Genomic DNA, 21,100 nt, shown 5'->3' with positions numbered 1-21,100 from the left:
TTGTTATTAAGAGTCTAAAGCTTACCGTAGAAAGTCAAAGACTTTGGAACCAGTACATTTTATGGGTCTGATATTGTGCGGGTATGTGCTTGTCTTTTTGCCTATGTTAAAACTTAGGTTTTAGTAAAAAGAAAGAAGGAACTGAATCATTTTTTTATATTTTCACCTGCTGCTTTACTTCTTGTGGTCAAATCGCTGCTTTGTCAAAAATGTAAAAAGAAAATGAAAAAAAAAATTCTAACATTTTGAATTTCATGATGAAATGCCTGCAAAATGAAGATGATGAATAATAAATCAGGAAGAGGCTTGTTATTATCAAACCAATATCTTTATTTGCACAGATGACAGGAAGTCAAAGTTTATCAAAGATGACGACAATAATGACAGTAAAATGTTTGTATGGTCCAAACTTATTGATCAAATTTATAGGTATGTAACTAATTATACAATAAATTACATACCTAGGGAAAAACTGGAGTCAAATTCCTTGTATGAGAAAGTTTCTGATAATCTTGCAGGAAAATGACACTAAATGTCAGCTTTGGAATGTGATATTTTGATGACACAGAGGACAGCTCCATCTGTATTAGTGAACATTCGGCACTGTGTCCTCCATCTAAAACAGATTTGTGATGTTACACTGACAGGTACAGGTAAGGCCAGAACAGGGTGACTCCTGCAGTTGCTTGCAGCTGGTTTTCTGTGAGTCAGGGTGTGTTTGAAAATGGAAAACTCACTAAGATAAGCACTAACATATTCATCAACGTTCTTTTTGCTGTCAGTGGAGCAGCTCTTGTGTGGTACATCAGTGTGACATCTCTGCTATCTTGGTTTGTAACGGTTATTAAATCTCACAAGCAAAAAAATTATTTTAAGCCATAAGAATAAATATGTAACTTCTTAAACTGAGTGGTTTTACTTTATTGTCGTTTGTTCGTGTGTGTGTGTGTGTGTGTGTGTGTGTGTGTGTGTGTGTGTGTGTGTGTGTGTGTGTGTGTGTGTGTGTGTGTGTGTGTGTGTGTGTGTGTGTGTGTGTGTGTGTGTGTGTGTGTGTGTGTGTGGGCGCTTCATAGAAAACCTCTCTTGGTTTAAAAAATTCATAGACTTTTTCAATGGTTTACAGCTATCTTGTTTCTTTAAAGTTGCGTTCCACCTCCTTTGTTAGAGATGTAAAAAGAACAAAAGCCATGTGAAAGGAGTACATGGCATCAACTAGCAAAACTACAAAAAAGATTTATGATGTATTACATCATGAGTTTCAGAGCCTAAATTCTGTTGTTTTTCATAAATGTATTAATTACCTCATAGTCGTATGTAAGCCTTAAAAACTTTCCTTAACACATCAGTGATAAGAAACTTAACATGCACTGATTAATTAAACATAAAGACATGCATAATTTTGAGAACTATAGCCTACACCTTTCTCACGCTAGGTGTCCTACCTTTACCTTACAGGGCTTTTCTTTTTTTGCATCATAATTCCCTCCATTCAAATACTGTCACACTAAAATAAAAAGTTACCTCTTACACTCATGTATTTCATGCAGTGCATTTTGTATTATCAAATGTTTGTCTGACACATAACTACAATAAGCATTCAGATTGTTGGTATTCAAATGCATTTGAGTGTGTGTGTGTGTGTGTGTGTGTGTGTGTGTGTGTGTGTGTGTGTGTGTGTGTGTGTGTGTGTGTGTGTTAATTCATGGGCAAACGGAAATACATTGGACATTAATTACCACTTGAATGAATAATAATGAATAATAAGTCAAAGTAGACCTACTGTCCCCCAAAGCACACAATATTTGTAACATGTGATTCAGGCCCAAAGTTGTATTAATGTATATCTATCTATCTATCTATCTATCTATCTATCTATCTATCTATCTATCTATCTATCTATCTATCTATCTATCTATCTATCTATCTATCTATCTATCTATCTATCTATCTATCTATCTATCTATCTATCTATCTATCTATCTATCTATGCTGTGCTGTGCCGTATGCTCTTCGCATGGTGGCGCTGTTTCTTTTCTACATGTCTTATTGACTTTCAGAGAAGAAGAGAGGAGGCGGAGCCGGAGGAAGTATCTACCACGTTAGTTAGTGCTTTCTTAGTAGTTGGTTGTTCTTCCACCGCAGATAAGCAGCAGGTTGTCAGCGTTTTAATCTAAAAATGAACGGGCTAGACGAGGAACCAATGGCACCACAGACCTTTCTTTACGGTAAGATAACTTCTGCATATTGTAACGTTATGTGAATCCAAGGTGTTTAACGTTAACGGCGCGTCCTCGTGTTTGACTGGTGATACAATACAAGGAGTAAATTGTAGCTGTTTAGCTGCGCGTGGTCCTCTATAATGGAAGGTAATGTTCCTATTGTCATATTAAAACGTTTAAAGTATAGCGTATTGCGTTGTAATAATCACTCTGATATTGAGTCTTGGTGAGGCACGCGGCTTCAGACAGTCTGTATCGGCTAACCTATGCACGTGTTTGACTATCAACATGGCGGCGCCCATGTTTCGTGCACAATGTTGATATTTCGGCATTTTCTTCCCACACGTCGACACTGTTGTAAAGGTTCATTTTCACCACCATTTCTTTATTAACTGAAAACTTCCAGTTCAATTTTGACTTCACAGTTTGAGCTCGTCGGGAAAAGCGAGCTCAACGTGGTTTCAAACACGCGGACCCTGCTGTAACTACGCCATTTAATTGTTGACGCTGTCGCGGCAAACCCTTAATAATGGTTTATTGACCGCTAGCTAATGTCGTTGTGACTACATTAACTAAGAAATGTAAGTCCCACTAAAGGCGCATCTTTGGATAATGTGTACCCCTCCGCCCCATCACCCAGTCTAACATTTCTTCCTCGTGGGATAAAAGCTAGGCCAGATGGGATAACGGTAATACACTGGTGTGCGGCTGAATTTGACATAAATTCGGTGTTCATTCACATTTGAGAAATTAATCAAATAGTGTGCACACGTGTGATATGTTAAACAGATTTAATCCCAGTAATATAATGTTAGACGTCAAATAGGAATAGCATATTACTTTGGAAATGGTCTTCCAGACAGGAGATAAGAAATTCGGTAGGTGCACCACTTTGTTTAGATGTCTTAATTGAAATGCTATATTCAAAATTTAAATACAGTAAAATTGTATTTATCTGCCATTGTGCTAACACCCTTGTTTGTTACAGAGCACCACATACACTCTTTTGCTTTGTTAATTTGATCCACCGGTTTTAGTGAAATTATTTTACAGTTCCCTCTTCTAATTGAGGGAATTCCCTGTGCCAAGACCATGTGGAAATAGTCACATGAGTAGTCTGTATGGCTCCCTCTTGTGTGGATTTGAAATATAGCACTTTACACCTCAAATGCTTTCCTGAGGTAGAGCACCCTGCAATGAGGTCACTTCCCACACACTTACAAAAAAAGCTAATAACTTATTTGTCACATGTTAAAATCTCATTGTTTTAACTCTCAAACTGCTGTTAAATGTTGAATCATCATTTGAAATCTTATCACCAGGTTGTGTGCTGGAAGCTGGAAAGGAGGTGTTGTTCAATCCAGAGGATGATGAATTTGAGCATCAGCTAGATCTAAGGATGGTAAGTACCCTGAGATCTGTTTAAAGAGGGCTTATAACCCATATAATTTATTATAACTTAACATATGTTCTATATTCCTCTGCTAGCCGCTATTTAGGAAATCACTTGATTTTGCCACCACAACATAGTCTCACAACATAAGGGTTTTGTGCAGCAGTCAAAAAAGCCTCATATTGCATGGTCATTGCACCCATTGTGCACAGAGCGTGACATTTGATTGAGTACAGTTGCAGTTTTTCTGTCTTTTTTTTGTAAATTTCTCAAATTGTTAACATTTACAAACCAGTAAGTCAATTTCTCAATACAATTATTACAAACGTCAACACAGAATGGATGACCTGCAAAAGCCTGTAACTTGCTCAAAATCTTCAGTCCATTCCTCAAAAGTAAATCTTTGTCGATGAACATGGCAGTGCCATCAGAATGTCAAGTTCTTGTGCCATTCTTCACAAAGAAGATGCTTAGTTTTGTCAAAAAGCTTAGTTGTGTTGTCAATATAAAATTGTACTCTGTAGGTATTTTCTGATTTACACTATGGCAACATTTTTGATGACAAAGATGAAAAAATGAAAAAAAAATTTAAAGACTACTTTTTCCAGTATGGAATTCATTTATTTCAACCGTAGAAAGTCTCACATTTATTTGTGAGATTAGTATTGCAAGAGATTGGGCAGGATTCACATTTCTTGTGATTAGGTGACGTGAAGGCTGAACAAGCAGTTTTGAGTGTAAATTGTGATCTGTGAAATGTACTAAAGTGACTGAGAAACTATTACTTGTTTGAAGTGATGGAGGAAAAAGGCATGTCAAGTGGGTGGCAAATGGAACATTAACGTGTGAAACCAAAGTTCATCTGCAGTTTAAATGTAATGGCAGCTGCTTTTGTGATTAAGTTAGTAAGTTTAATTAGCATCTGGTTTCATCTGCTTTGTGTTTAAGTTCCACTCACATTCTTTAGGGAAATAATTACTTTCTACTGTCCGTTTCAAAATCCACTAAGTAGAATTTAAAAGTTTAACAAGTATTTATTTAAGTAAAATCATAAGAGCATAAACGTGTACACGGGTCCAATTGAGCAGGCACACAGGCTTCTCTCATCAGACTGAATTTTCTGGCTTATACATGAATTCATATATCAGTCCCTAAGAGCATTTTGATTTGTTTATTAAAAGTTGGAGGAGTACCGTGGTTTAGACTTAGCCGCCCCTGGTTGGTGCACAGACTGGTCCCAGTCTTTTGGCACACGCCCTCTTCATCAGTTCTTAGGCAGACTTTAACTATGCTGATGGTCAGAGAGAACAATGCGCCGCTGTTGCCTGTCACAGGTTGAGGAGTAACTTATTCTCATGGTCAGACTGATATTAACTTTGTTGCTGCACTCTTGTTGCTTTCTGACCACCGTCATACAGTGCTGCTTTCTGCACGTACAACAGTATCCTTTTCTCATTTTGCATGACTAAGCTGTCACAGTGCTCTTCCACTAAACACACAACTATAATTCAACTATGATTTGTATCCTCATAAAGCATAGCCAGCTTGACTGATTATTTTTATTTCTTACACTACCCAACATTAATTACATGCCTAAGCTTGAAACACAAGTTGAGTCTTAACTAAATGTCACACAAAAAGTTAATGTTTAGCTTTTTTCCCCAGAGTAATTTTAGGGTACAAACATGTTAATTTACACTTATCATATGCAATGTGCATGATTCATGTCTGTCACTTTGTTTCTCGCACTCATTGTGTTTAATTGGTCACTATCCAAATTCAGTGACTGTCGGAAAGTCGTTCTGCACTTAACTGAACCCAATGTGTTTTTAAACTTTTATGGTGTAACAAAGACCTTACTAATCAGCAGTAATATTATAGACTTTAACTGGACCATATATAATCAACTACGCTGTATTGGATTTTTTTTCAATTCCTGCTCAAATCAACTATCACGGAATCTTTCACACAACCAACAAACTGAACCAAACAGGCCCACGCACTAGAGTTTGACAGATCCAACCAGGTCAGGTATGAAGGAAACTTAAAGGATGCCATAGATTTACAGTCAACTGTTGCCTTGCTCTTTTCTAGGCCTGTGTGGACCCCAGCACGAAAGATGAACTTCACATGGTGGAAGTGGAAGGACAAGACACAGAGGGTCAGATCATCAAGGCAGCACTGGTTTCACTTAAGCCCTCTACCCTGCCAAGTGTAAGTTCCACTACCAGTGTCTTCTCAGTGTCAAGTGTGTAGTGTCCCTTCAGCATACCACAGGAGTTTAAGGCTGCGTTGGTTGGACAATGCTTCTCATAACTAAGGGTGTCACAATTTTAAATCAAAATCAATTAAAATTAAGTCACAATCTTGAATATCTAATTAAAAAAAATGTAACACCAAACTGTGCTGTGAAGAGTCAGCCCTCAGGATTGTTAAACTTTTTTTTTCTTTTACTTTGACATATTGTCAAGTTTCCAATTGACTGAAGAAATGTTACTGTTGCATTATTTTAATGTTTTAAATTTGACAATGTAATGTGGTACATTGCGAACAAAGGTCAGATGCTATATTACATAAAAGTCTAGTCTAAAAATCAAACCGTGACCTTAAAATCAAATGTAATCGAGGATTTGGAGAATCGTGACACCCTTACTCATAACCAATATCAGCTCAGAAAAGTATTAACGTTTTGTATTTGTTGCAGGTGTGTCTCGGTGGCTTCACAATCTCACCCCCAGCGACTTTCCGTCTGAAGGCAGGTGCTGGTCCAATCCATATCAGTGGACAACACCTTGTCAGTGAGTATTTGTTACAAGAATACAGATGTTTAAACTGCTCAGGAAAAAACTGTCTGTGTATTTTGGTTGTGGTTCATTGTGGGGGTTTCTGCATTAGTAACTATTTTTTTTTTGTGTGTTTTAATGAGCAAACTTTTTATATAGTGCAGCATATCATTTGGTTTTGGTGACAGGGTTTACACAGTCTTACATTTCTTATTTATTCTTAAAGTGATGGGGGCCGATATGTCTTCTGATGATGAAGATGATGACGACGAGGAGGAGGAGGAGGAAGATGTCAGAACATCAAAGAAAAGACCTGCTCCCTCCCCTGCCCTCAAGACTCCGGTTTGTTTAACATCCTTCACTATTTTAGTCTCAAATTTGTCAAAATTGAAATGACCATAGCCCACTTTTGACCTCCCCATACAGAAAAAAATTAAAATGGAGGAGGATGACGAAGACGACGAGGATGAAGATGATGAGTGAGTGTCAAACTCCACACATATTTACAGACTATTCTAATCTTTACATACCCTACAACACTGAAATCAAAAACTGTTCTGTTCATTCTCTAGCAAACTAATATACATGTTTAATAGTAGACGATAGCTAAAATATTACACAATAAAATAAACTTAAATGTTCCATTACAAGTCTTGCTGGGAAAATGAACCCATTTCTGCTCATTTTGATGCCAATGGGCATATGTATTCATCAGCATGTTTATTCTTATAAAGTAAAATTACTATTCTATTTGGCACTTTGGGAGCGAGTGTACTTAAATCTGCCTGGTTTTTCTACATACTTACTTGGCCTGTGTATATCTCAGAGGTGTACGGTTACCTGAGAAAGAGTTGAGCTACATTTTGGCACTGGGAAAATACTGCACAGCAACAATTTGCACCTGTACTGCTTTTTTTAATACTCTTGGTATTATTACAGACAACAGGGAAATCGTTCAGTTTTTAATGTGTCTATTAGGGCTGTTGGAACAAATGCCGAAATTCGGATAGAATTGTAAAAAAAAAAAAAAAAAATACTATTCAAATGTGACTTTTATTATAAATATGTTGGCTAACGTTAGCTAATCTCCCTCTTCTCGCAGACTAGCTGCATGTGTCATTCATGTCTTATGAACAATAACTTAGCGGGAGTGAGAAATACAAGGCATTGTGAGGTCTAAGATAAAGTTAGTACAACATTACGGAGCTAACGTTGTGTACCGAGTAACATTAGTACAACATTACGGAGCTATCGTTACATACCGGGTAACGTTAGCACACGGAAGTGACAGGCTGCGGCTGGTAATCATAAGGACGGGAAATAGTTTTAACATGACTTTAAAATCGACTTCCACCGAGTCAAAGTACTTATGTTAACATTAGTTAGCTCGTTTGTTGTTTTCTAACTGCGTCGCGTATAGTAACGTTAGCGTAGCTTCGTGAAGACAGCTAAAGTTAATGTTAGCTTCCCTACAGCTGTCAGAGTTAGCTTCTACTTCATATATTACATTTGAATAGCTGTATTCTCAGTAAGTGACGATCTGCAAGAAACAGGTTGCTTATATATATATATCACTAAAATAGTAGTGACAGCACCGTTTGGCTTAGTTATTCATGCTGTTAGCATTGTTACTTAGCTAGCTAGTTTATGGTTGATAATGTTTCATTAGAGTTCTCTGTGGATTTGTTTGTCGCTGTGTGCGTGGTGGAAAATTAATGTAAACAAAGTTGCGTGCAGGTCCCCTCCAAAGCAAGGCTTGGTGCCCTATATTTAGGGCACTAGCAAGGCTAATGTTGGATGCCCCTCTAGTGGACAGAACATGTAACAACCACATGTTTGTAATTCCATCGACCATGCATAAGTTTGAGTAGTGTAGTACATATTATTTATTTGCAATTGAGCATTAAATATTCAAATATTATAGAGGAAGATTGACAGCTGTAGTGTATCAAGTTAAAGCCCTAGTAATGGTGATGAAACAAAGGGTCGTATTCATTTAGACTATGCTTAGTTTTTTTTTTGTAAAAGAGCAGCAGTTCATAGTATATACAAACATTTTCGCGTAATGTATGTTGTTGTAGCTTCATGCATGTTGTTGTAGCTTCATGCTAGCCTATTTACAAGACTAACATTTACATCGCCTGAAACGATTCCTGAAGTAACTTGAATAATTCTATTACTAAAAATCATCTGCATCAAAAAAAATTGCCTTGACGCTTCCTTTAATGTAACAAACGTTAAAGTGAGGGCTGCGAGAAGAGACAGGCACGGGAAAACCACAAATTATCAAGTTTGGGATCATTTCAAGCTGCAAAAAAAACGTTATGTCTCCGCTGTAACTAGGTTGAAACTTGTAGTTCTGAAAGTTAAGTTGCACAACTTAAATACAGTGTATGTATTATCTTAATGTATTTAGTTTGAGGTTGTTTTTGCTTTTCAGAAAAAACCTTTAAAAATGTAATATGGCACTTAAATGCACTAAATAGGCCTAGGTTTAGTTTTACGACAATGTATGCAATTTAAAATGTTTTCTTTTTATTTTAAGGGATGATGAAGAGGATGATGACGAGAGTGAGGAAGAGTCCCCTGTTAAGGCAAGCACTAATTACTTTCAGTTTTGTCAGTTTGCGCTGAATGAACTTTCACTCCTTTCTCACTAACAGCTGCTCATTTGTTACAGGCCAAGCCGACTCCATCCAAACAACCAGCCCCTGCTCAGAATGGCAAGAGTCCTAAACCGGTCACTCCAGCTATAAAGCAGGTAACGATTAGTTTTTATAAACTGGACATTTTGAATAGCATATAGGGACTCTAGTTACATTGTTGGATTTTGTCAGTATAATACCCCCCCTCCCCCGCACAATTTCTGAGTTCAATACATTTCTCTGAAACTCAATTTCCGTTTAGTTTTTTTTTCATTTGTCTTTATAGAAGTAATAGCAATTTATACGTTCATGTGACATGCCTGCAGCATACATAGCCTGATGGCCCAGGTTGTCCTGAAATTATTTTGGGGGGGGGGTCCGAGACCTGCTAACATGGTACTGGTGTCTTAACGGCCGTTATCTACCGGACCGAATAGCAACTCTGATTTCGGAGCCTTATTTAGATGCCACTTGAATTCCTGCGCTTCTCTCATGCTCCGAAAATGGACTTTAGAGGGAACTGAAACATCGCCGCACAGGACGCTAGTTAGCCTACCGTTAGCTAGCAGCTGGAGTAAACCTTTTTATGTGTCAATGGAGTAAACACTGTTAAAATACGGACAGCTAAACGGTGTAAAAGTGTCAGTATTTTACTGAACAGTCTCAGGGCTCCAGACTAACATTTTTCACTAGGAGCACAGTGGCCCCCTACTAAACATTTTAGGGGCGCAGCCAGAAAATTTAGGGGCACACACCGTAAATCTACATGCTAACCAAATATTCACATTTCTACTAATTTCCACTGTATTACTAATAAATACTTTGATAATAGATGCAAAAATTACAATGTGCTGTTTCAAATTCAGTGTCACTTTTGAAGATGCAACATAGAAGGCACCATTGCTGTCATGACAGTAAACAAAATATTAAAATATACCAACTCTGGTCTACAACTACAATGAATTCACCTTAAAATTAAACCTGTATTGTTTAGGCTACTACCTTTTAAGGTTGGGTACCTTTCGCATCTGAACAAATATTGGTACAGATACCGGTACCTGAAATTATGGAAAAATGTTTTTGGTACTTTCCCTCTGTAATTACAAAATCATTATTTCAGTTGTAAAAATAATTCCAAACCTATTTATCCTATGTACTTAGAACATTGTTATTTTATTAGAATATGTTACACTCTAAAGAAATTAGACAAAAATAAAACCCCTCCCTCTCTCCTCCCAAACCCATCCCAACAACCTATTCAATTGAATAATTATTCATTTCTTACTCACTGTAACTTGTTTAGCCTGTTGTATTTTCATCATGACCGTTTTCAATTGCTCTTTAATGTTTCATGTAAAGCAATTTGAGTTGCCTTGTTGCTGAAAGGTGCTGTAGAAATAAAGTTGCCTTGCCTTACAACCTCAGCCTGTCAGTCAGTCCCCAGGGCACAGTTGCACACTGTTGAGCCTGCTGACGGAAGTGTAACGTCAACAGCACAGTGACTGTTTTTAATATCATATAGCAGCAAACGCTGTCTGTGTGAAGTTTTTAAAAACTAACCATACTTGAAACCACTTTATCGTCATCACTCTCTGTGACTTCAACAAAACAGCCGACGTAGTTTGCGCCGATCGCACATCTGCGTGTGTGTGTTTTGTGTCGGAGCACCGCTCTCTGTCAATTTTCAGAGAGGACAGATAAGCTTGCGCTTACGCGCTCAGGTACCTACGTTTCGACATTTAACGTGTAAAAAATGGGGGCAAATTTGCTGGTCGCACATGTGCTACTGGATGTAAAATTCAGTCGCACACTCAAATTTTGGTCGCAAAATGCGACCATTTGGTCGCAGTCTGGAGCCCTGAGTCTATAGCTTCCATTGTCTGAAAAACGGATGTTTTTCCTCGCCAGCCTTGTGCTGCATTCAAAGTTGTTGTAAAATACCCTTTTCCCATTCTGTGGTTGTTTTTGTCGTTTAACAGTAATTTACTGGTGAAATAAGTTATTGTTATAAGTTGTTACATTTTTCATTCAATTTTCTTACTTATTCTTTGGATCAACTATTGTGGATGGATGGAAATTTTGCCATACTTGGCTTGAAAAACTGAAATTAGGGCTTGGTTAAAGCCAGTTGCTAACAACTGTATTTTATTCTATAGGTCTTAAATTTGTATTCATAAGGTGTTAAGTTTGACTTGTTGAAACATGTGGAAACCCTGACCAGGCAAACCAAAGATTTGGGGGGTGAAGTGGCTTAGCCACTAAATTGTTAATTAAACAAATTGTAACTCGTAGCCAAACTTCTTCTCCAAATGGTAAGACAAACAACAAATTGTTTCTTTCCTAATATCTAAATGTCATGTTCATTACAGGAAAAGACCTCTAAAGGTAAGGGTGACAAGACTCCTAAACCCCCGACGACTCCCAAAGGAACTGCCTCGACTGCTGAGATTAAAGCCAAGTTGAAGGTTGGTCACTGTCTTTATTTCTTTGCTGTTTTTAAATTGCTTTTATTCTTTTCTTGCAGAATTTTTTTTTTTTCTTACCTGAAAGTGTAGTAAGTAGCAGGAGTGAAGAAACTAACATTTCTCATTTGTTCTTTTTTCTTTTTTTTTTCTTCCATTTTACAGGGAGTAACCTTACCCAAAATCCAGCCCAAGTTTGAAAACTTTATGATGAAATGTCATAATGTCTCAGACGCCAAGGTACAGTACAAGTTTGCAGTGCCAGGCAATATTTATGATACACTCATTGTTTTCCTAAATTATCTTGAAAAATTGATCGAACCATTTGAGTTAATTGGTCATGAAATGTTGAATGAATTATTAGACTTAAAGACTTAACATAAACAAATGTTGTTCTAACATTTCCAATAATGGCACCAATTTTTTGGTTTTAAATGGCAAGCATTTTTTTTTTGGCCTTTTTTGTTTCTTTATTTAATAGTTCTGAGTGACAGGAAATGGGGATCTTTCAAATTTAAAAGTTGGGTGTTGTCTGTTTTTGGCCCTGGTTAAAACTGGTCAAGTCTTTGTTGCTCTTTATCCATTGTGTGATCCTACCACTGGGGAGCTCCAGAATTTTCAAATATCACAAATGTGACGTTAAAGTAAATGTGTTGAAATCTCTTCATGTACAGAAGCAGATTAGAAAAGAACTAAAGTGCTTATTTGGTTTTAAATTTGACTTTTGAAATGTCTGCAACATGCTTTGGCCACAGTGTTAACAGTTGTTTTTTGTTTACTTTAGGTTATTGCGGAGCTGTGGAAGTGGAGACAGACGTTGAAGGATGATAAATAAGTCTGTTGTTTTATTCCTTTTTTATGACCGGTTTATACCCATAGCACCTCTGAAACCAAACTCAGTGCCTCACAAGTCAATAATTCCAAGTCTAGTCCAGCTCCACCTGCCCTCCTGTACAAGGACACTCAAGAGAGAGTGATGTGGATGCTGACAGTGCACTGTGGAGTTGCATTGTCTTATTTTTTATTTTATTTTTTTTCCCCTCCATCACCCTTTCACATGGGGCAGTGAAATGATTTGGTTTGTTGAATAAAAGGGAGAGCCAACTTACAAATTTGCAGCTTTGTAAATGTGTAAATAAAATTCTTGCTAGATTGTTGGCACCCGGGTATGGAGGATATGTTCATGTGTTTTTTTTTTTTTTTTTTTATTTTTATATATACCTTTAAAATAATTTGGCATCAGGCAGGAACAATAAATGCATCACATCATTACACTTAAAACGCATACAAGGCTAGCAAACAATAGCTCAAACAATAGAACATTGGGTAGTGTTGGCAGACATCGGCAGTGATGATTGCAGTATTGATTTTATTTTTTTGTAGTATTGTCCACCATGAACATAACAAAAAAAACTGTTGCACTATTTGAGAGGTTTTGAATGTGTATGCTATTGTGAGATTTCTACAGCCCAGATCTGATGACGACAAACTGTCCACTTAACGTATCACAATTCTTCATTCATTTTACCGTCTGGAAGTAACCATTAACCATTTGGTATTAAGCAGCAAGCTGTTAACCTTTGCGAAAACGTTAGAAATAAAGTGCCCTTCACATTTCAGCACTGTAGATGGAGAATGGTCTGTTTCGGTTGTATGTATTGCCATGATTACTACCTAATAGGTCAAGGTTAACATACTAACTGAGCAACTGGAAGGTTTTAAGCAACTGTTTAACTCCTTTGCACATTCCTTTATGTTGAAGCAAGGATTTGCAGAGGAGTCTCAAAGTTCCCACCTGTACTGAAGTTAAATGAGGCTACACATTGTGTTCATGTAGCCGGTTAACGTAACCTTAGGGATGTAAATGTGGATGCATGGGGCCTGTTAAAGTAGATTATTCCATGTTCTCAAGAAATAAGTTTGTCCTAATAGTGCTTTGGGTTTGGATGGACTGTAACAAAGATTGATTAAAAGGAAACTCTGTAATTGTTGCCATTTGTTTTATTTCTCTGCAATAAAAGTTGATAAGTTTGCCCCATTTGAATATAAAGGCAGCTCTGATTTCTTTTTCACCATGTACTTGCTATTAAAATTCCAAGCACAGAATTTTTTTTTTTTTATAGGCATCCAATGTATCTTACATTTTTATGGGTTAGTTATGGAAGTGTACACAGCCATCTTTCTTAAATGGCTGGACTTTCTCCATATGCATGTAGGCAGACGTTTAAGTAAAAACATAATTGTTAGGTGGACATTAAGCCATGAGATCCCACAAACTACTGAGGAAATGACACCCCCTCTCCCCCATTTCCAAATGTTTTAACTTTGATTTCTTTTTTAAATTATGACATAATTCTAAGTGGCAGCCAATTTTCCTCTGCATTGCTGTGATCGGTGTGTCTGTGATCTCATATTTTGTGTTTCAGAATATTCCAAAATGTTGAGACTGATTTCATTTTCGGTACTGTGATTAGATCATGGGTCAAATTGCAAACTGGCTCCTAAAGAGTGTAATAGCCTACCTGGGCTGTGTGTGACCCTTGATCGCATCACTTTTGTATAGCCGTGCAGTCATCTGACAACAAAATGTTCCTGAGCTGTTTTATAGAGATTCAGACAGTTTGAAGTGACAGAAAGTTGTCTTTTTTTTAACACTGTTCACTGGTGAGAGCAGAAACTCACATCTGTGAAGTGCATCGACCATGTTTGTTAGCAGGGTATATTGCATTTTGTTTCGTCACGCTACTCTAATGTAGCCCCTGGGCACTGTAAATGGCTGCCCACTGCTCCCTTGAGGGATGGGTTAAATGCAGAGAATGAATTTCGCTATGCGTATGTGACGACAAAGTACCTTTACCTTAACTTTAATGTTAAGGTGAAATATGAGTCATGACTTGTGTGATATAAACTCTGATGGTGAGCCAACGTGTGTATATACTGTATATGAATAGACATTCTTACATTAATCAGAAATATTATTACTTTAAACCACTTTGCAAAGATGAAACTTAGAAAGAGCCTGACATAAGACAGAACTACATTTACACTTTCAGGTAGTCTACTTGAAAAGTCCAGGGGAAGCAGACAGACAACTTTCCCTTTGCTTTTGGGTTTTGGTACAGAAGGCAGAGAATCTAATCTAAACTTAATTTAAGTTTTGAGGAGATACATTTTCCCATTGCTGCCATGCTGACATTTTGTCCTGTGCAGCTTTTTAAACAAGCAAACACACATATCTTGCAAAGGACTCCAGTCATTCAAGAATGTGTGTGTGGGCGCATGTTTGTGCGCGTTTATTTATGTGATGACAGTTTGGGTAGTGGGTTATGATAATAAGGCCCCTTCTGCTTAGGGCGATGAACATTAATAACTCATTCAGTGACTCAGTAGCAAATCTGTGATGGCCTTACCTTTCTGTTTAGATTAGAGGAGCCAACAGATGTTTTGTGGTCAGAATTTCATGCAGGAAGACAAATGTTATGGTAATAGAGTTAAACTAATAGAGTTATCTGGTGTGTGTGCATTGTGTGAGGTTATAGGACAGAGGCAGGCTGGAATCAGATGGTTTGGTCACTTAGGAGTGAAATCATTATCATTAGGCTATTACTTTTTAGATCTGGCCGATGGGGAAGAAAGAATGATTAGAGAATGGCAGGCAGAATGAGAAGAGAGGGAAAGGAGAACTAGAGCAAGACACTGGTGGGTCTAATAAATCACAAGAATCATAACTTGAAGACATATTAAAAAGTGAGAGGATGTGAGACGCTGTAAAAGACAGAAGGAATAAGGAGAATTCAGGTTAAAATGCTCCACTGCAGTGGAAGCTTTTCCCACATTTTGCAACAGCTTAAAATGGATCCAAGAAATAGACCTGAGCCAGCATACAATAATACTTTTACTGATACTTTAACATATAATACACTGTTTAGAATGTATAGTACATCCATCCACTCATAGTTGATATACTGTCTACCAAACTAAAAGAAGTTACCTATATACACCACAAGGTGGCAATAGAACCAAAGCAACTTTCATTTTGTTAGCCATTATGAGGCTGTGTACTGATCATACCAGGGGAAGATGGCTTCCAACCACAGTTAAATGTGGCTGATTATTTGAGGCTCCTACCTCGGCCAGAAAATCACCTGCAACTTAAACCCATCACGTTTGCTCACCAACATTTTTAAATGCCAATATGTTTGAGTGTGTTCATAATTTCTGCACATGCCAGATGTTTCACAGCAGGTTTACTTTTTGTACGAGTGAGGTGTATACAGATGCATAAAGCCTTTTTGTTCCATTTAATTTTTAATCTGTACATTTTACTTCACTTTTAAAATTTAGTTACTTAAAACTCTGAACTGCTGCATTTCCTTACATGCACATTTATATTCATTAATTTGTGTGAAGGCATATCAACTAAATAGAAAACATTTTTAAACTTTTATTTTATGTACAACAAACTTTGCAAATCACAATTTAAAATTATTTAAAAAAACTGAATCTAATGAGTGCAGCAACAGCTTTGGGACTTTTAAAAAAAAAAAAAAAAAACAATAAGCCAAGACTACTTACACAAACCGAACAAGTCAAAGAGTCACGTCTGTCATATAAAAAAAAAAATTCCTTGGCAGGATGAGTAGAAGAATTCAGTATACTGTAATATATAGTTACAATTTCTCTCCGGCACTTGATTAAATCTAAGTAGTCTTCAGTGGTAGTGAATGATTTGTAGTTTTCATATAAATAAAAAAAAGGAACAAATGCATGGAATGTTATCAAATATAATGATGGCCAGCTAATGAACTACTATGCATTCAGCCTCTACAGACAAATGGTGAGAGTTCCCATCCCATTTCTATTCAGTGCATTCAAACCTCTTCCCCAAAATGCACTGTACATTGTAGTATGCAAAGAAAAATATTTCTACATACCAAATTTGATTATCACTTTCATTTTAACTGTGCTTTACAGGTGTCAACTAAGTGGATATACTACATACACATATCAGTAAGCACTAACCGTAGTTCAAGACAGGGCAAGGCCAATATGCTCTTTAAAAAGTAAACAGCCATTATTTAAAATTTTAATGCATTTGTTAAAATATTACAGTAACATAACAGGGTATCCCTGAAGAAACTAAAATATGAAATAAAAAAACACAAGTACTGATCACCTCCTAGCATAACATCTTTTGAACGTTTCAATCTCAGAGTTGGACTAGTATGAATATCAAAGTGTTCCTTCAGCCTCTAACACTGAGTCCAGTCCTGCTCAAACATATTCCTTGCTGCTGGCGGGTCTGGAGATAGGATACTTGGGTGTAGTGGATTTGGTTTTTCTTGGGCAGGATGCTGCCAGCATGGCACCTCCCACTATAGTCAGGAACGATCCAGCCCAGGCAATGAAGATGGCAGAACCAAACTCGTACCTTCAGAAAAATAAGTTACAGTGAGTCAAAAAAGTGTAAACCGATGCCAGCAGAGCTCCCGCTTATATAAAAAACATGCACAATACATCTGTCCACGCTAGAGTGGCTCGACACATGGATATAAAGCACCTGGTATGTCAAACCAGTACATCTAACGTGTGGGGAGATTGTATTCTGCTAAAGAAAATGTTCAGCTTATTGTTGTTTGGTGGCACCTGTTCTGGTCAACAAAGCACATTTTATTTAATGAAAGATAAAAACACAACCCGCACAGTGGTAATTAAGTCACTTTTTTCACATTTTCTCCCAAAGTGGCCTTGTGCAGACAACATATAGCGCATAAATGTTTTTAGCTAAAATGTTCATGTACTTACTTTGTATTGACGGGGGTGAAAGGGTTGTAGAAGGCTTTGATGATGTCGTTAGCATACCAAGAGCAGGCAACAATGGCACACAAAGCTGTGGGAAAGTAATTAAGAACATCACTTAAACTGTATTGAGTCAGGGGAAAAGAATTACAAAAAAATATATAATAAATAAATAAATAAAAATGGCTTCTTACATCCAATCAGGATGATAATGCCACCAGTCATGGAAATGCGGGCCTTTTTGACTTTGTCATCTCCTCCACAGGTGGTGCACTTCATTCCCATGACTGCTACGCCCAAGCCAGCCACCGATACGATGATACTCACAATCATGAGGGCGCGGGTTGCCTGGAGGGCACCTGGACAAGAGGACAGAATAGGGTTACTCCATCAGTTACTGGAAGCATTTCATTAATAGTCTGTACACAGGGTCATGGGTGTGGTGGAGAGACTGGACAGGCTTTACCAGGATAAGACAAAATGGCACTAGCATTTGAACTTAATTTCTACAGTGATTTGTGGTGAGAAGACTTAAAAAAACAAACAAAAAAAAAACACATCAACTTTTTTCTGCAGTTTGAGTTTTAAAGCCACCAAAAAAAAGCAGTTTAAACAAACACTGTTCAAGCACAACAGAGCGGCTTCTGTCTCCTGTGTCTCATTGCCGCTCCCTATAACAACGAACACAGAAACTGGCTCTACCCGGAAGCTCCAACAAACTAGAGGGGGGTTGGGGAGTGGGTGGGTTGGTTTGCATGCAAGCAAGTCAGAAACCGGTCTAACCAGGTTTCAGGTTTCATTATAAAGAAGACACTCCCAATTTCAGGTACTCACAGCCTGCTTTTCAGCAGGTGGACATTTTGTTGTTTCAAACTGCCATCCAAAAAGAAACCTGACCCTCTCCAGAATCTGAAGAATGCCCAATGTGGCTCAAACTAAAGAGTCACAATCCAGTTGTCTAGGTCTGGTATTGATTGTTCCTATACTTCAGGTGTAAGATTTTTGAGCAGGTATTTCTGAATAACAGGCCATTATTTGTTCAAGTGCTCCATATCTAACCACAGCTTTAAACACACAATTTTTATCAAAAGTGGTTTGTGTTCATGTTTGAAGAGGCGATAAGATATTGTGCTGCAGATATTTTATCAAATGTTTTGATAAGCCAAATTGAAAAATTCAAAACTGACATACACTGCTAAAATAGACAATTTGTTCAAGTCAAGAAGTTACAGATTAAGTGCATTTGAGTGAATATGTTGAACCAAAAACGCACAGGGAGGGACCCAAAACACGTGACATTCAGGCAGTTTACGCCTGAGGGCAGTATAATAAATCAGTTGATTTTGAAACAATGTCCAATAAAATATCCCAACGGTCGTGCCACCATTGACCCATTTAGCCACTCCTTTCAGATATCTAAAAAGACACATACGGTACATGGACTTCTCACATTAGGAGGGAAATGTAACAATAGTTCTAACTTTCTTTGTTTAGCTTTAGCTGTTCCATTTGGCTAATGACCTCCAAATGAATAACCAGTTCACTTTAATGGGAGTCTCTGAACCCCACACACCATAGCCTGGAAGCAGGGCCTTTAGTAATTGTCATTATATTAGGTGTTGTGCTCAAACATTTGAAATTTGAAAAAAAACTAAATGATGCATTAAATACAATTTGTCCAGACATGTAGGCTATAAAAGAGTGAACATTTCTGGGCCCAAATATAGCGAACAATGTGTTCTGTGTTATTCGATGGCCTGTAGGCCAAAAACAAAAGCAACCATTTGTGTGGCCTGGTATTCGTATTCATGTTGAATGGCGGCTCATACAGGTGTGGTGCCGTTTGACCTGGAACTATGCTTTGTGATGCAGATCCGGGGGTATTTCTGCACATGCAGGAGTAGCTGTTCTCAACAATGGCGTCAGGATAATCATTGCCAAAGTGCTGCACACGTCCCATCAACTCGGAAGAATGATAATTCCCCCCCACTTCCTTAACAAAATCTCTTTGGCACTTAGCTATCAAGCTGTGCTACTGCGCAGGTAAGGCCTCAGGGTGGTTTAAACTAATGAAAATTTTTTATATATATTATATATATATATATATATATATATATATATATATATATATATATATATATATATATATATATATACACACGACTTAATATATAAGTTTATTAAGTCCAAAAGGAATCTGGTAAACGTTAAAGAGTTGTAAAAGACAGCTCAGAAGTAACTAGACTATGGGCTATAGAAAGAAAAAAAAAAGTTAATAGCTTCTATATTCCAACAGGTGCATGCATGTCACTTTGTTAAATCAGTTCCTTTTACACGTTAACTAACGTACAGGTTTTAATGTAGAAAAAACAGGCAGTGGAATGGGTCGTTCGCTTAACCGTTGTTGACTTTGAAACCAGTTCATTAGACAAGATAAGCTGCAAATGATAAATTACACGTTAGGCCGGTATGTCAAGGCAACATTTAACCGCTTTTCAACAGGCCTACCCTCTCATTTTTATGTATGTTGTTTTTGAGTGGGAGTATACGTTTTAAACACCGCACTGTAAAGCACTTTGAACTGCATTTAATTGTATGAAAAGGTGCTATACGAATTCAAATTGTATTAATATAACATGACAGAAAACTTTGGACACTTTCGACGACCCATACTTTGAATCCAATAAGTGGGTGACTTACTGTTGAGCTGCAGGATTGAGTCGTAGACCTTGCACTGCATTTGGCCTGTGCTCTGGAACGCACAGGACATCCACAGTCCTTCGTACATGGACACCGCCGTGATGATGTTGTCCCCAACATAAGCGGACATCTTCCACTGGGGCAACATGGTGCCAATTATCAATCCAATTACGCCGATAAGAGCCAGGGCGAATCCCAACATCTGCATACCCGCGTGGGCCATTTTCCGCTTCTTCTTCTTCGACTTGACTCGCGAATCAACAAAGACGACGTCCACCTGCTGTGAAGGTACAGAACCCCCCCACTCCTCACAACCTGACGGTGTTGGACTAGGTTTGCGGTGTTGCTGATAAAGTTAGTTCCTCTGTCGCGCTCTAGTTACGTATTCCTTAGCTTTCTGAAAGCGAGTTGGAACGCAACGGGGCTATTTCAATTTATAAAGCTTCTCGGAGATTCTTCGCGCACCTGTTCCTCTGCCGCACCTTAAATGGGGAGGGAGTAGCGGGAGCGAGCTTTTTTTTTTTTTTTTAGGCGGTTTCTGTTACAGGTGGGCGGGGACGCGCACGTAGTTTCGACTCATCAGCCGTAGCAGCATACACCTGGAAGTTTCATGATGTAAGTGTTTCCTTATTAACTAGACCCCTACGCTCACAGACGGACACCAGAGATAGAAAAATATATAGTTAACTTTGGTTGATGGTGATTCGGTTTGTATTATTTCTAATAAATGGTGATAGGCTACAGAAAATCATGTGAAGTAAATATTGTAAATGTTAAATTTATAATAAACCAATTCACATTTTAAAATGTCATATTATATCACATTACCAAAAGAAAAGTGAAAACTGCCAGCATTAGTCATTATGCTGTAAGTCTAACCACGTCTAGTGTAACCATGTGAGGCTTGGTAAGCAGAAAAACACAGGAAGATTCAAAACCGCAAGGCATAGGCATACAGTGCCTATGCCATTGCCATGTGCCTGCTTGCAGTCATATTTCTGACAAATATGTAAATGAAAGATTTTTGAAATGGCATGTCTATTTTGTCTCGGCGGAGATGAGATGAGAACAATCGGAACAATACAATACAATGTGTAAT

General features: G+C 37.7%; 2 protein-coding genes across 2 annotated transcripts; one reads left to right on the top strand and one right to left on the bottom strand.

Moving 5' to 3' along the window:
• The first annotated feature begins 2,056 nt into the window (after positions 1 to 2,056).
• Positions 2,057 to 13,540, top strand: npm1a (nucleophosmin 1a). The gene is made up of 11 exons (XM_028596282.1): positions 2,057 to 2,225; positions 3,542 to 3,621; positions 5,707 to 5,826; positions 6,317 to 6,410; positions 6,622 to 6,737; positions 6,822 to 6,874; positions 8,941 to 8,989; positions 9,076 to 9,156; positions 11,410 to 11,505; positions 11,668 to 11,742; positions 12,287 to 13,540. The coding sequence occupies exons 1-11, from the start codon at positions 2,177 to 2,179 to the stop codon at positions 12,335 to 12,337; spliced, it is 864 nt and encodes a 287-aa protein (XP_028452083.1). The 5' UTR covers positions 2,057 to 2,176; the 3' UTR covers positions 12,338 to 13,540.
• Positions 13,541 to 15,933: 2,393 nt separating this feature from the next.
• Positions 15,934 to 20,516, bottom strand: LOC114566579 (claudin-7-A). Its single transcript, XM_028595145.1, has 4 exons — positions 20,002 to 20,516; positions 17,496 to 17,660; positions 17,308 to 17,392; positions 15,934 to 16,933 (listed from the first exon to the last, which is right to left on the bottom strand). Exons 1-4 carry the CDS (start codon positions 20,222 to 20,224, stop codon positions 16,777 to 16,779), a joined length of 630 nt encoding a protein of 209 aa, XP_028450946.1. The 5' UTR covers positions 20,225 to 20,516; the 3' UTR covers positions 15,934 to 16,776.
• Between the last annotated feature and the right edge of the window lie 584 nt (positions 20,517 to 21,100).

The sequence above is a fragment of the Perca flavescens genome, chromosome 13 (genome assembly GCF_004354835.1).
Source record: "Perca flavescens isolate YP-PL-M2 chromosome 13, PFLA_1.0, whole genome shotgun sequence".
Classification (NCBI taxonomy): domain Eukaryota; kingdom Metazoa; phylum Chordata; class Actinopteri; order Perciformes; family Percidae; genus Perca; species Perca flavescens.
The sequence above is the reverse complement of the archived record's forward strand: the minus strand, read 5'-3'. Positions and strand labels throughout refer to the sequence as shown.

Coding starts and splice junctions, on each gene's coding strand:
- npm1a (XM_028596282.1), top strand. CDS start 2,177: ATGAACGGGCTAGACGAGGAACCAATGGCACCACAGACCTTTCTTTAC. Junction 6,738..6,821: donor CCCCTGCCCTCAAGACTCCG/GTTTGTTTAACA, acceptor CTCCCCATACAG/AAAAAAATTAAAATGGAGGA. Junction 6,875..8,940: donor GACGAGGATGAAGATGATGA/GTGAGTGTCAAA, acceptor TTTTATTTTAAG/GGATGATGAAGAGGATGATG.
- LOC114566579 (XM_028595145.1), bottom strand. CDS start 20,224: ATGGCCCACGCGGGTATGCAGATGTTGGGATTCGCCCTGGCTCTTATC. Junction 17,661..20,001: donor CTCAATCCTGCAGCTCAACA/GTAAGTCACCCA, acceptor CCTCTTGTCCAG/GTGCCCTCCAGGCAACCCGC. Junction 16,934..17,307: donor TTCACCCCCGTCAATACAAA/GTAAGTACATGA, acceptor ATTTTTCTGAAG/GTACGAGTTTGGTTCTGCCA.